Source organism: Hypanus sabinus, chromosome 5, assembly GCF_030144855.1.
Source record: "Hypanus sabinus isolate sHypSab1 chromosome 5, sHypSab1.hap1, whole genome shotgun sequence".
Lineage (NCBI taxonomy): Eukaryota > Metazoa > Chordata > Chondrichthyes > Myliobatiformes > Dasyatidae > Hypanus > Hypanus sabinus.
Window position 1 is genome coordinate 41,318,530 of NC_082710.1, and position 14,386 is coordinate 41,332,915.

A 14,386-nucleotide genomic window follows, 5' to 3' on the forward strand; every position below is an offset into this window, starting at 1 on the left:
TTCCAGAGATGACAAAATTGCTTCATTATTTTTTATACGTTTATCATGTTCATGAAGAGTTTGCTGAATAGAATCCAATTTACCATCTATTTGTTTAAATTCAGAGCTGAATTGCTGAAACTTCTCAGAGGCTTCTCGTGTATGACTTTGCAGCAAATCCATAATAGAATCCAAAGAAGCAGAGGGATCATCCTTTTTAGTATCTCTGCCACCCCTTGATGTAGCCATAGTGAAAAAATATCACACTTAAAAAAGAAGTTTCAAGACAAGTTGAAATAGTAAGATAATTAGAGTTGAAGCAACAGGAGATTGCTGTTACTCCATCAGCCACCACCAGGAAATCTCCTCTCTCTTTCCTTCTTTAAATAGCAGAATCCCATTTGCTACTCTCACAGGAACAGTTCAAGGATCCACAGAATTTATCAAGATGATCACCAAAGCACCCACTGTGTCCACAGCCATCACTGTCAAAACTCTGGGATCTAGAGCGCAGCTCTTTGAGATTTATTAGTTCTCAAGTTCACCACCTTCTCTAGTACTATTTTTGTCTAATACATTGTTCTCCAATTTCATTAGGTTCTTGTTTTTCTCATATTCTGTCTTCTTGAAGACAGGCAAAACTTATTGTAAAATTCCTCTTCTGTGTCTACTCCTTATTGTAAATTCTCTGGTCCTTTCCTTTTTATGTACCTACATAAGCTCTCTCACTCCATTTAATGCTGTCTGTCCATGGACTCTCATTTTCTACATTACCTACTTTTATCATTTTACTCATTCTCTTTTGCTAAGTTCTATCAAGTTCCCAACTTTCAGGCTCTTCTTATATCTGATAACTTCATCAGTACCTTCCTTTGATTTAATGCTACAAGGGGTGATTGATAAGTTCGTGGCCTAGGGTAGAAGGAGTCAATTTTAGAAAACCTAGCACATTTATCTTTCAACATAGTCTTCTCCTACATTTATGCGACAGCAATCATGGAGCATAGGCATCTTGGACTTCCAGCAAGTGTCCACAGCATGGGTTATTGATAAGTTTGTGGCCTAAAGTAGAAGGAGATGAGTTATGCAGCTCTCATTACATGCACAAGCAAGTCAGCTCTTTGAGTGATTATGCAGAAAGTTTGAAGTTAACCCATGGATTGCTTGTATATTCCTCACTCCTTTTAAATTCCCTGGGTTCAGTGGATAATTATAATATTGTGTAACATAAAGAAAGTGAAATGCATTTTGTCTCCAAAGACTCTTGCAAATTTCTACTGATGTAAGGTGGACAATTCTGACTAATTGCATCACTGCCTGATATGGAGCCTCCAATGCAGAGGATCATAAGACCCTGCACAGAGTTGTAGACTCAGCAATTTCCATCATGGGCACAACCCTTCCTGCCATCAGGAACATCTTCAAAAGACAATGATGCCTCAAGAAGGCAGCATCCATTATTAAAATCCGTCACCATCCAGGAGATGGCTTTTTCATGTTACTACTGTTGGGGATGATGGAGCCTGAAGACCCACACGCAGCCTTTTCAAAACAGCTTCTTCCCTTTGTCATTGGATTTTAATAATGGATGCTGCCTTCACTTTCTTTATGTTACACAATATTATAATTATCCACTGAACCCAGGGAATTTAAAAGGAGTGAGGAATATACAAGCAATCCATGGCCTGTCTTCCAACACATGCCTCTCTATGCTCCTGACTCTTGATGTTCTGGACCTCAACCCTGGCTCTGATTGCACACCTGGCTAATATTCCAAACCCCAACCCCAGACACATTTCAGAGAACTCGTTCTGGCTGCACATCCCTCTCGTGTTCTTGACACCCAGCTCACATTCGTGGTATGTGAGCTAGATGCTGGTCATCAGTATTTCCGAACATTTGCATGCTGGGTTCTGCTGTACCCCACCAACAAGGAAGTAATTGCAAACAGTAGCTAACTGGCCAGAGACAGACACAGTTCACATTGGTGCAAGATATCTCATGATTCCATTTTTATTACATCATATGAGATCATTCAGCCCATTGAGTCAATGCTTTTAATTTTCTCTGTAACTTATTCTCCTTATGTTCCTACAAATTTCACCATCCACCTACACAGGGGTCAACTTATAGTGGACAATTAACCTATCATTCCTCAAGTCATTGGGTGTGAGCGGAAACACCCAATGACTGGGGAGAAGACGCACACTCCAGACAAACAGCACCCAAGGTCGGGATTGAAGCCACCTCGCTAGAGATGTGAGGCAGCTAATCCATGATGCCAATATAGAGATAAGTTATCAAAAGTTGGGGTGTTCATTTGGAAAGATGATCATCTAGAAGTGGTGAAGTGTTTTGGGGGAGATAATCAGAGTTGGATTGGAGAAACAATGGGGGCAGGGATGGGGTAACTTAGAGAGATGGGAAACTAACAATTATAGCAGTGAGGAGACTTCAGCTGGGTGAGTTGGCAAACAGTAATTATGAAAATTTAAAGTAAGTACTTTTCTTGAAACTGGTTGAAACTCCTCAGCAGTGGCTCAGATAGGGCTGAACCCTTCAGATATCAACAAGCAGACCTCAACTCTACAATTAGGTTCTGCTCTTCAGAACAGTCTTGCAAACTTCATCAAACAAGCATTTCACATTAACATCACTACACCACCTAGCAGGCTTTTATCACTGAATTCGGTAATTTCAACAATTCGTAGCATATCATGCAAAGGAGAAATAAAACAAGAGAGTTACTCGGTGTTTGACTTCAGCTAAGCTGCAACAACATATTGTATGAAGATTCTGAATCAGCAATGCGTGTGCACAGATATCTTCTGTTTGCACAAACTGAAGGTAAAAATAAACTGTAGATTTTGGAAATAGAAACAGAAAATGCTGAAATCCTCATTAAGTTATGCAGCCTATATGGACAAAGAAACAGAATTGGGCTGAAGAAGGGCTGAAAGATCCTTGATTTAAAACATTAACTCAGCTTCACTTTCCACTGAAGCTGCCTGATCAGCGTTTTCCGTTTCCTCTTTGTAAATTAGGAGAAGCTCAAATGTTGAAATGCCTTTAAATACCAGAGTATACACATAACAGCCAACTACTAGAGCTAAAGTTTTCATTTATTTCTTTGACCTCCATCTTCTAATCACTCAACTCCAATCTCATCCTTGGTCCAATGACTTGAAATTTGACTTTCAGTTCCAATTCACCAGCAGCTTTGTACAATATGTCAGTTCTGTCCATTTTCCAGAGTTGAGGAACCTTAGGCTTCATTGTTGAATGCATGAATTGAACTGTACCCTTTTTGTTACCAAAAAGAACTTCATTTGAATTTATATGCCATTGTGTTCTTTCTAGTCAGAGCATCTAGATGGTAATTCTCCTTTTCCTCTTCTGAAGTAGCAGTTAATGTTTATTGATGCAACCCCTCAAAAAGAAGGCAGAGTTTAGGAGGGTTAATGGTGCCTAATGGCAACTCAGTTTTTGCATCTTCGGAAACAGCTCTGTTTCCATCTTTAATATCTCTATTGTTCCCTTTCAGGGTACCTTTGAAGACCCTGGCCAGGAGTTACATGTTGTCTATGGTTCTTTGAAGGAATGGGACCTGCTCCCGGGGTTTCACAACTGGTCATTTTTCAGCATGCCAATGGCTCGGCCTTAGAACTCCTCTCACACTCGGAGGACTGAGTTTTTGTGGTTCTGGGTTCTGGAGATGGGGGTGGGGGTGGGTGGAGGGAGGGGAATTGGAGGTTGGTCCCCGAGCAGAAGATTGGTGTGTCTAGGGAGGTGGAAGATCTAAGGCTGTGTGCCCAGAGACCCGAGAACTGAGATCTTTGGGCACAGAACTTGGAAAAAGCGACACAATTGACTTTTAACATTGTAAGCCAGTGAGTTGTTTGTTATGTCTCCCCTCTCGCTATGAAACGAGACATCTCTTTCTCCTTTATTAGGGAGAGAGAGAGAGCTTGTGGTACGTTGAATGCCGGGTGAACAATGTAGACTTTGGAGTACTGACAGTCTGTGTCTTTACTGTTGCCTTGCTCACGCTTGAGTGCTCGGTAGCAGGTGCCCATGCTATTTTTTGCCGGTGGGGGGAGGGGGGATTGTTGCTTGCTGCCGCTTATGCACGGGAGGGAGGGGAGCTTGGGGGGGACTTTGGGGTTCTAACATTTAAACTGTCATTGATTCTTTGGGGGCACTCCTCTGTTTTCACGGATGGTTGCAGAGAAAAAGCATTTCTGGATGTATATTGTATACATTTCTCTGACATTAAATGTACCTTTGAAACTTTTGAAACCTTTGAAACCTCCTTCCTCTATTGTCATTTCAGCTGTTAATTGCTTGCTAATTGCAGAGTTCAACTAGAAGCGGAAGGATTGTTTTAACGTTTATTGACTGTGTGGAGTTCTAGACTTATCTGACTGGTCATAGACAAAGAAACAAAATCATATAGAAAAATAAGGTGAGAGGTGACTTGAGGGAGGTGCATGAGATAATGAGAGGCATTGATCATATGGATAGTCAGAGGCTTTTTCCCACGGCTGCAATGGCTAGCATGAGAGGGCATAGTTTTTAAGGTGCTTGGAAGTAGGTACAGAGGAGACGTTAGGGGTAAGTTAGCGGTGAGTGCGTGGAACGGGCTGCCGATGGCAGTGGTGGAGGCGGAAATGATGGGGTCTTTTAAGAGACTCCTGGATGGATACAAGGAGCTTAGAAAAATAGAGGGCTATAGGTAAGCCTAGGTAGTTCTAAGGTAAGGACCTGTTCGGCACAGCTTTGTGGGCCGAAAGGCCAGTATTGTGCTGTAAGATTTCTATATTTCTATATGTCAACAGACCTTCACTTGAAACCTTTCTAATAGGTCAACATTACAGCAATATCTATCTTTAAATTCTTACATTTTTACAGCTTTGCATGCCTTTTTTTACTTTTATAAACCTCATGATAACACTGAACAATAATTTTTTTCTAAAGTTTTGAACACAAGTATAATATCAGACTACTTGTGTCATGCAGGAAATTGGAGAACAAGAAATTAACTTTTATTGACTATAATTCATTTAATTGCATAATGGTACTACTGCATTGAAAGCTAACAATGTTTGGTTAATGATTTTCAATTGTACTCAGTGTCTGAGACTTCTCGCATAAGTATCCAACAATAATCAACCTGCATTGATGGATTTCAGGTGTTCTGACACCACTTCTTCATGACTGCAGTGTCCTGGTGAAACCTTTCACTGTGCTTGTCACTGACAGTGCCAAGATTTTTAGGGAAGAAGCCTAAATGGGAATGCAAAAAAAAATCTTTAGTGACATGTTGCACTTCATGGTATTATACATTTGAAGAATGTTGTCAATCAGCTGCATGTAGTTTGGTGCTCTATAGTTGTCAAGAAAGTTTTCAACAATATCTTTGAATGTCTTCCATGTGATTTTCTCTGGTACCACTAGAATTTCTTTGAATTGCCTGTCATTGATGACCTTTTTGATTTGTGGACCAACAAAAATGACTTAATCTTGTCATCAGGTATTCTGACTTAAATTATGAATTTAAATAACAAATATAGGTGATTTCAGAAAAAGGGAAATTTCATGGTGATTTTGATGATCAGCAGCCTAAAATCCATATGAAACACACAAAATTATTCAAGAAGCAAAATCTTTGTTGTCCAGAGTAATTTGTTCATAAAAGCTTACTAAATCTCTATTCCACCTGAGTTTAAGCATAACTTGTATATGAAACTCCCTTTAATGTCTTAATGGTAATATTGAGACTTGAACTGAAATAAATGATGGACAATGGGATGAGGTTGGTCACTATTAACGACTTTCAGAGATAAAGCAACTTTTATGATCTCAAATTATCCTAAAGTCCTTTGCCACCAAAAGTCTCTATTGTACTATATAATAGGAATAATTCCTCACTCTGGAAAATCTAAGTATTGTTTCTCACTCTGGACAGACTCATTTGATATACAATTTGGCTCAGTTAATGTAAGTAAATAGAACTGATTTCAGTATTGGAGAATAACATGTGTATGTTTTCCTGTTGCAGATATAGTGTGCAGGATTGAGGACTATTTGTACCATCTTAAAACGACAAACACATTTTGATCAAGAAAAGATCATTCATTCCTTTGAGCCTGCTGGCATTTGCTATCTTCAAGGCTAACTTGATTGCAACAGTAACTCAAACTCATTTAAGAGAGAAAATAGAATCACCTTTTCACTATCTTAAATGGATGACCACTTACTTTTAAACACTGAATTGTGGTTATTTCAGTTAAATTTCTCCTTACTGTTCTGAATTCTGTTCTAAATACAAGCCTAGTCCTTAAAGCCTTTTCTTAAAGTTCAGACTGCCCATCCAGGTATTAGTCTAGTAAAACTTTCTGAATTAACTTCAGCACATGAATACTCTTCCTTAAATGAAGATACCAATATTATAAACAGAAGAATATTATAATACCAATATTATAACTGAAGATTACTTTTCTTACTTTTGTATTGAATTCCTTTAGCAATAAACAATTACTCCCTGTATTACTAATAAAGATTACATTTATATTGTTTTATAAATAATAAATAATAATACCTTTTTTCCATCCACTACAAAAGGCAGGGTTTCCCAGTGGCCATCCTTTTCAATTTGACTTTGCATTCCCATTCTACTTTGTTGGTCCATGGCTTCCTATACTGCTATGAAAAGGCTGCACTCAAGTTGAAGGAACAAATCTTCATATTCCACCAGGGTAGCCAACATAACGGCTTAAACATCAGTTTCTCAAACTCCTGATAATTTCTCCCCACTTCCCCTTCTGTCTTTCTCCATTCCTCACTCTGGTTCCCCTCTCACTTTCTCTTCTCCTCACCTGCCCATCACCTCTCTCCGGTGCCCCTCCTCCTTTCCTTTCTTCCATGGTCCACTATCCTCTCTTATCAGATTTCTTCTTCCAACCTTTATCTCTTCCACCTATCACCTCTTAGCTTCTTAATCCGTCCATCCTCCCTCACCACCCACCTTCCCCCTCATCTGGATTTACCCAATACCTACCTGCTTGAACTCCTTCCCCTCTCCCTATCTTCTTATTCTGACTTATGCCCCCTTCTTTTCAGTGAGGATGAAGGGTCTCAGCCCAAAACATTGACTGCTTATTCTCCTGCAGAAATACTGCTTGACCTGTTGAGTTCCATAGAACCATAGAACCACAGAACATTACAGCACAGAGACAGGCCTTTTGGCCCTTCTTGGCGTGCTGAACCATTTTTCTGCCTAGTCCCACTGACCTGCACCTGGAACATATCACTCCATACACCTCTCATCCATGTACCTGTCCAAGTTTTTCTTAAATGTTAAAAATTTACCATTTACCATTTACCACTTCATCTGTCAGCTCATTCCACATTCCCACCACTCTCTGTGTGAAGAAGCCCCACAATATCAAAGCTCAGGGCATCGGGGGGAAGACATTGACATGGATAGAAAACTGGTTGGCAGATAGAAAGCAAAGGGTAGCGGTGAATGGGTGTTTCTCGGAATGGCAGGTGCTGACTAGTGGGGTGCCACAGGGCTCGGTATTGGGACCACAGCTGTTTACAATTTACGTCAACGGTTTGGATGAAGGCATTGAAAATAACATCAGCAAATTTGCTGATGATACTAAGCTGGGTGGCAGTGTGACATGTGATGAGGATGTTAGGAGAATTCAGGGTGACTTGGATAGGCTGGGTGAGTGGGCAGATACTTGGCAGATGACATTTAATGTGAATAAGTGTGAGGTTATCCACTTTGGGAGTAAGAACAGGAAAGCAGATTTTTATCTGAATGGTGTAGAGTTAGGTAAGGGAGAAATACAAAGAGACCTAGGAGTCCTTGTTCATCAGTCACTGAAGGTGAATGAGCAATTGCAGCAGGCAGTGAAGAAGGCTAATGGAATGTGGCCTTTATTACAAAGGGAATTGAGTACAAGAGCAAGGAAATCCTCTTGCATTTGTACAGAGCCCTGGTGAGACCACACCTGGAGTATTGTGTACAGTTTTGGTCTCCAGGGTTAAGGAAGGGCATCCTGGCTGTAGAGGAAGTGCAGCGTAGATTCACGAGGTTAGCTCCTGGGATGTCTGGACTGTCTTACGCAGAGAGGTTAGAGAGACTGGGCTTGTACACGCTAGAATTAAGGAGATTGAGAGGGGATCTGATTGAAACATATAAGATTATTAAGGGATTGGACAAGATAGAGGCAGGAAATATGTTCCAGATGCTGGGAGAGTCCAGTACCAGAGGGCATGGTTTGAGAATAAGGGGTAGGCCATTTAAGACAGAGTTAAGGAAAAACTTCTCCCAGAGAGTTGTGGGGGTCTGGAATGCACTGCCTCAGAAGGTAGTGGAGGCCAATTCGCTGGATGCTTTCAAGAAGGAGCTAGATAGGTAACTTATGGATAGGGGAATCAAGGGATATGGGGACAAGGCAGGAACCGGGTATTGATAGTAGCTGATCAGCCATGATCTCAAAATGGCAGTGCAGGCTCGAAGGGCCGAATGGTCTACTTCTGCACCTATTGTCTATTGTCTAATGTTCCCTTTAAACTTTTCCCCCTTCACCCTTAACCCACGTCCTCTGGTTTATTTCTCCCCTAGCTCCCTGCAGCATTTTCTGCACATTGTTCAAGATTTCCAGCATCTGAAGAATGTTGTGTTTATAATACCATATATTTTTAATTGATTGCTGAACCTGCATATCTTTTCGAATTGTGCACTGGGACACCTAGATTCTGCTGAGTTCCTCAATCTCTCATCATTTGGATGCTATGTTTTTATTTTTCCCCTTGTTTTACTGGGTAATTCCACATTTTCCTACATTGTTCTTGAGCCAAAACATTGACTGCTTACTCTTTTCCATAGATGCTGCCTGACCTGCTGAGATCCCCTAGCATCTTGTGAGTGTTGCAAAAACTGTCAAACCAGTTCTGCAAAAAATGTAATAACATTTACTATAAGACATGGAGTAAATGAAAAATAAGGACATTGATACCAACATTCACTCTCAAGTAAATACCTTGGTTTGCAAAAAGCTTTTAAATATTTGATGCTTTCTAATTTATGTTAGATATTTGCATACCTTCTTGGCTAAAAATAATTTTATAGAACAGTTGCATAACTGTCAGAAGAAAACAGGGATTTAATTGTCACCTGAATGCATGTTATGAGGAATTCTTTCCTTTAAAGTTTTTTTTTTAATAGGTGAAAGCTTTCTTTGCAGATTAATATTTTAGCAATGCGCACAGCGGAAGTTATTTCCAAACTTTTGATCTGTTGATGGTGCATTGAATTTGGAAGCAATCAAATGATTTAGGCTAGGAGATAGCTCCTGTATGGGCTTTGAAGGATATATAACCAGAAAAATATGAAGAAGAGGTCAGAAGGATCAAGGCTGTGCCAAAGTAATGGAACAAAATTTGACTGGGGATGAATAAGCCCTGGATAGAACTGAAAGGAAAGAATTTAATTGAAAATTAAAATATGACAAATTTCACTCAACTCAGAGTCACACTAATACTTTGTTCCCAGAAAAATTGTAAAACAGTAATGTGTTGTGGGTATTGATTTGTTGAAACCAGATAAAGCTGTCTGTACAAGAAAAAAAACATTGGAAGGTGTATCAAAAGCGATTGTTTCTGACTCAAATATTCCAGGGTATGTCTGTGTTGAATTGTGGTGCAGCAACTCTACTCCTTACTCATGACCATGTGGCCTGGTTCTGCTCTGACTGCACCTACAAGTTATTAGATGACACACCATGCTGGCCAAAACTCCAATAATGAAGAGTCAAAATACTGGAGAGAGATAGCGCTTAGTCAGACTGTAGGACATAGGAGCAGAATTACGCCATCTGGCCCATCGAGTAGCAACAAGGTGTCATGGCAATAACTTTTCTCTGAATATCAGCAAAATAAAAGAGCTGGTCATTGACTTCAGGAAGGGGGTGCTGCACATGCTCTTGTCTACATCAACAGTGCTAAGGTTCAGAGGGTTGATTGCTTTAAGTTCCAAGGAGTGAACATCATCAATAGCCTGTCCTGCTCCAAACATGTAGACACCACAGCCAAGAAAACTCATGAGTGCCTCAACTTCATCAGAAGGCCAAATAAATTCGGAGTGTCCCCTTTAACCCTCACCAATTTTTAATGATGCACCAAAAAAGCATCCTAACTGAATGTATCACTGAATGGTATAGCAGCCACTCTGCCCAAGACTGCAAGCAACAGCAGAGCTGAGGACCAGGCTTCCCTCCACAGACTCTGCATATGCTTCTCATTGCCCCAGTAAGGCAGCCAGCATAATCACAGACCCCACCCACCCTGGGCATTCTCTCTTCTCCCCTCTCTCAGAAGACAGAAGATCAAAAGCTTAAGAGCATGTACCACGAAGCTCAAGGACAGCGTCTATCCTGCTGTTGTAGCACAATTGAATGGCTCCCTGGTACGATAAGGTAGACTCTTGACCTTGTTATGATCTTGCAACTTATTGAGTACCCACATCACACTTTCTTTGTAGCTGCCGCATTTTATTCTGTGTTCATTATTGATGTTACTTTGTACTACGTCAATTAACTGTGAATTAAATGAATGATCTGTAGCAATAGTATGTAAGACAAGCTTTTCACTGTACCTTGGGACATGTGAAAATAAACCAATTGCAACTCCATTTCCAAGAACAGGGGAGCACTCTCTGGACCCATTTCCAATCTAGTTTCTGGCTACTGTATACCAAACACTTACATGTTTGAGCATTTTTTTTATTAACCTCATTATGGTTCCAGAATTACTAAGGAAAAAATAATTTCAACAGTGACTATACTTCAAAGTTCCCACAATGGTGAAACACTTTATGTCCTGAGGTCATGAAAGGTTTTAAGTAAATACAAATGGTTTCTTTTTTGACTTTCACACCTGGAGATATCATAGATAGAATCATAGTCAAACAGCACTGTAATAGGACCTGTAGCCCAGCTTGCTGACCAAAGCGCACAAGTGCTATCTTGTGTTTGGCAAATACCCTTCTAAGTATCTGCTGTCCATCGATTTGTCCAAATGTTTTCTAAATATTGTTATTGTACCTACCTCAACCTCTTTCCATACACACCAACCTCTACCCTGGTAGCTCTTTCCATACACTCCACCCTCTGTATGAAAAAGATGCCCTTCAGGTCCCTTTTAAATTTTTGCCCTTGCACCTTAAACCTATGTCCTATAATTTTCGATTTCCATTCTCTGGGAAACAAGCTACAAGTATTGCGATGTTTTCTGTGACCCCTGTATTTCCCAATATTCAAGACAGGAACTCCTTTCAACCCTTTCCTCCATTAATTACTAATCAAAATGTAATTTTCTGTTATTTAGAAGCCAGGAGATCTCAATCATTGAGCAGGGAGAGTTAAAGGCTTGAGTTAAGAAATTCTGACAGTCCTAAGTGAGACTGACTTCCTATTGGAATAAAGCAGTGGAGGAAAATTTTATTAATATCTATGATAAAATTGCATGGATATTCCAAGTGAATTCAGCACCAATTATCCTCAGAGATACGTACTCTTGACCTCTCTGTCAAATCAGAAATGGAATCTATGCTTCATTGACAATTGTCTTGAGAGAGTCAAAATATACTGAGGAAGACATGCAAGACTGGGATCGTAAGTGTGGTTTTAGAGAAAACAATAGAACAAACAGGGGGAGAATACATTATTTCCATTAGTAACTGGCAAAACATTGAAATCAATCATTCAGGATAAAATTAATCATGCCAATGTTAAAATAATGTTGCAGAGTGAGCCAATGCAATTTTTGTGACCATAACATTCCAAAAGAATGTTGCAGGCCTACTGTACAGAACACATAGACTTCTAGATTGGTTTTTTGAAAAGGTTTCACATTGTTAAAGCAGCAGCTATAGCAAGTAAAATTTAGAATTAATTAAAATAAAGAAAGCAGCAAATACTAACTCAGGGAAAAGCAGAGGAGTAGATTAAGAAATCAAAACTAGGCCCTGAGCAAATTCTAACTTTGATTTGGAAACTAGATGATAAAAAACCCAATATATTCAGATGATTCACAAAACTACTTCTTTCACTTCATCTTTTTCTTTCAAATGCGGTTCTGCTACTGCTGGAGCCCATGACCTACATTTTGGTGGAGCATTTTCAGAATGATTGAATGATCTGGCGCGTTACTGTTTCCGAGAGGGTTTCGGAGGTTTCAAGTGAAGTGTGCGACTTGGAGGCCAAGAAGCCGGGAGACAAGGCGCAAGCCCATGATTGACTCCATCTCTCGCTGATTAAGCCATTGAGGAAGATTAAAATCATCAAAGACAAGAGTAGAAGACAAGTGGGTGTTCAGTGCCGGCTACCCCAGGTGTCTGGTCCCTCTCTGTCTCTTGCTCGCTGCTACCAGAAGGAGTCTGTGTGTCAGAGTCACTTGTCACTTCTCATCCATTGCCTCTGAAGGAAAATCCCTGCGTTCAAATGGTCTCTCCCTCTCTCTTGCTCGACGATACCGGAGGATGGAGACGTGATTTGTGGATTGGACTCTGTAGTTCAGGTTATGAGGTATTTTTATTCACTCCTTTTTGGTGCTATTTTGTGCGATTTTGATTGAGGCGGACCTTCTCTGCGGCCTGAAGTTAATGAACTAAATTGAAATGAGCTGAGCTGGATTGTGTCGTGTTTTGTGTGGTTTTGGTGTTTTATATTCAGTGTTTCTCACTCGCTTTTTTTGCCATTTGCATGATTTGTTCTATTTTGCACGTTGGAGGTTGGATGTTTATCTTCATACGGGTTCCATGGCTTTTTCTCTTTGTTTCATGGCTGTCTGTGGGAAGACAAACCTCAGAACTGTATACTGCATACATACTTTGATAATTAATGTATTTTGAATCTAGAATATATTTTAGATAATTTTTTTCCCTTTTCTTTGTAAAATTAGTTTTTTATGATCCAAAGACAATTCTACTCCAAGAACATTGTGTACTGCTCATTGATTGGAGTAGCTGGATTGGTGCCGACAGCGGAGTTGGCCAAGATGTTGAAAAGGTCGGCCGTGATGTTGGAAAGAGAACCAGCTGAAGTGTTGAAGGGGCAGGCTGAGGCCGGGATGGTGGAGAAGGATCTGGGCGAGGTGTCGAAGGAGTCTATTGGGATATCGGAGGAGCTGACCTGGCTGCAGAAGGTGCTGGTGCCCGCTGCTCGGAAGCATCAGAGATTGTGCAGTATAACCGTGGAGATAGTCTCGGACATTTCACTTGCGATTACAAGACTCTCGGACAGTGATAATGTACGTTGCTGCAGGCCCATTACCATTGTCTGGTGGAGGGGCAGTCGATATGGGAGCTGTGTAACCTTGGTTGTAGTGAGAGCTAGGCCTCAAGCCTTGGGACTGCCTGCTGCTGCACATCAGGTGAGTGACGTGGAAGTGTTTACAGCCTGGCATCTCCTGTCAGAGCTGCCAAGCTGTGTTCGAGCATTAGATTAACAGACTGTGTTGCATTCATCTGCACGCTGCCGGAGGACTGTATCAATGATTGCTGGAAATTGTCACCTAGGGTCTTGGACTTTATGTACAGGTATGTCTTTTCCTCTAGTGAATGTGCTTCTTTGCTCGCTATTTAGATTATGTTACTTGCTACATTTTAATGATTGCTTGCTATTTTGAATGTTTTGCAGTAGGATATTAATACCCCTCCAGTTCAGGTGCAAATCATTTCCTCTGTAGAAGTCCCACCTTCTCTGGAAGAGAGTCCAATAATCCAAAATCTTATGCTTTCCCTCTTATATCGACTCATTAGCCACATGAAATACCTGTTGTTGAGAGGGATGGCTACAGGGGTACTCTGCACTGGCTCCTTAATCCCTTTCCTCTTCCTGTTTGTCACCCAGTTTCTTGTATCATACACCTTGGGTGTAACTACCTCTCTATATGTCCTATCTGTCACCCCTCAACCTCCTGAATGATCCAGAGTTCATTCAGTTCCAGCTCCAACTCCTTAACATGGACTGTTAGAAGCTGCAGCTGGATGCACTTCTCGTAGTTGTAGTCTTCAGGGACACTGGACATCTCTCTGCCTTCCCATATCCTGCAAGAGGAGCATTTAACTATCCTGCTTGGTATCTCTACTCTCCTAGATGAGCAGATATAAGGAAGGGAAGGAAAAAAAATAACCTAGTGTTTTTATTTTGCTTTCTCTGATTGAAGCCTCTAAGAGCTAAAGTCTCAAGATGACCATCCAGTTGCAGCTGAACCAGTGTTTTTTAAAGATTTGTCATGCCATGCCTGATGTTGTATTCTATGCCTCAATTAATAAAGCCCCAAAATCTATTTTCTCAACCTTCTCCATCACAGTGATTCATGTACATTT

At 40.6% G+C, this 14,386-nt stretch overlaps 1 protein-coding gene across 1 annotated transcript in view; it reads left to right on the forward strand.

Moving 5' to 3' along the window:
• LOC132393677 (uncharacterized) overlaps positions 1 to 14,386 on the forward strand; it is a 60,913-nt gene that overhangs the window by 35,179 nt on the left and 11,348 nt on the right. Inside the window, exon 4 of the mRNA XM_059969086.1 lies at positions 12,958 to 13,428. Within this exon, the coding sequence (XP_059825069.1) occupies positions 12,958 to 13,428 (471 nt within the window). The remainder of the gene's footprint in view (positions 1 to 12,957; positions 13,429 to 14,386) is intronic.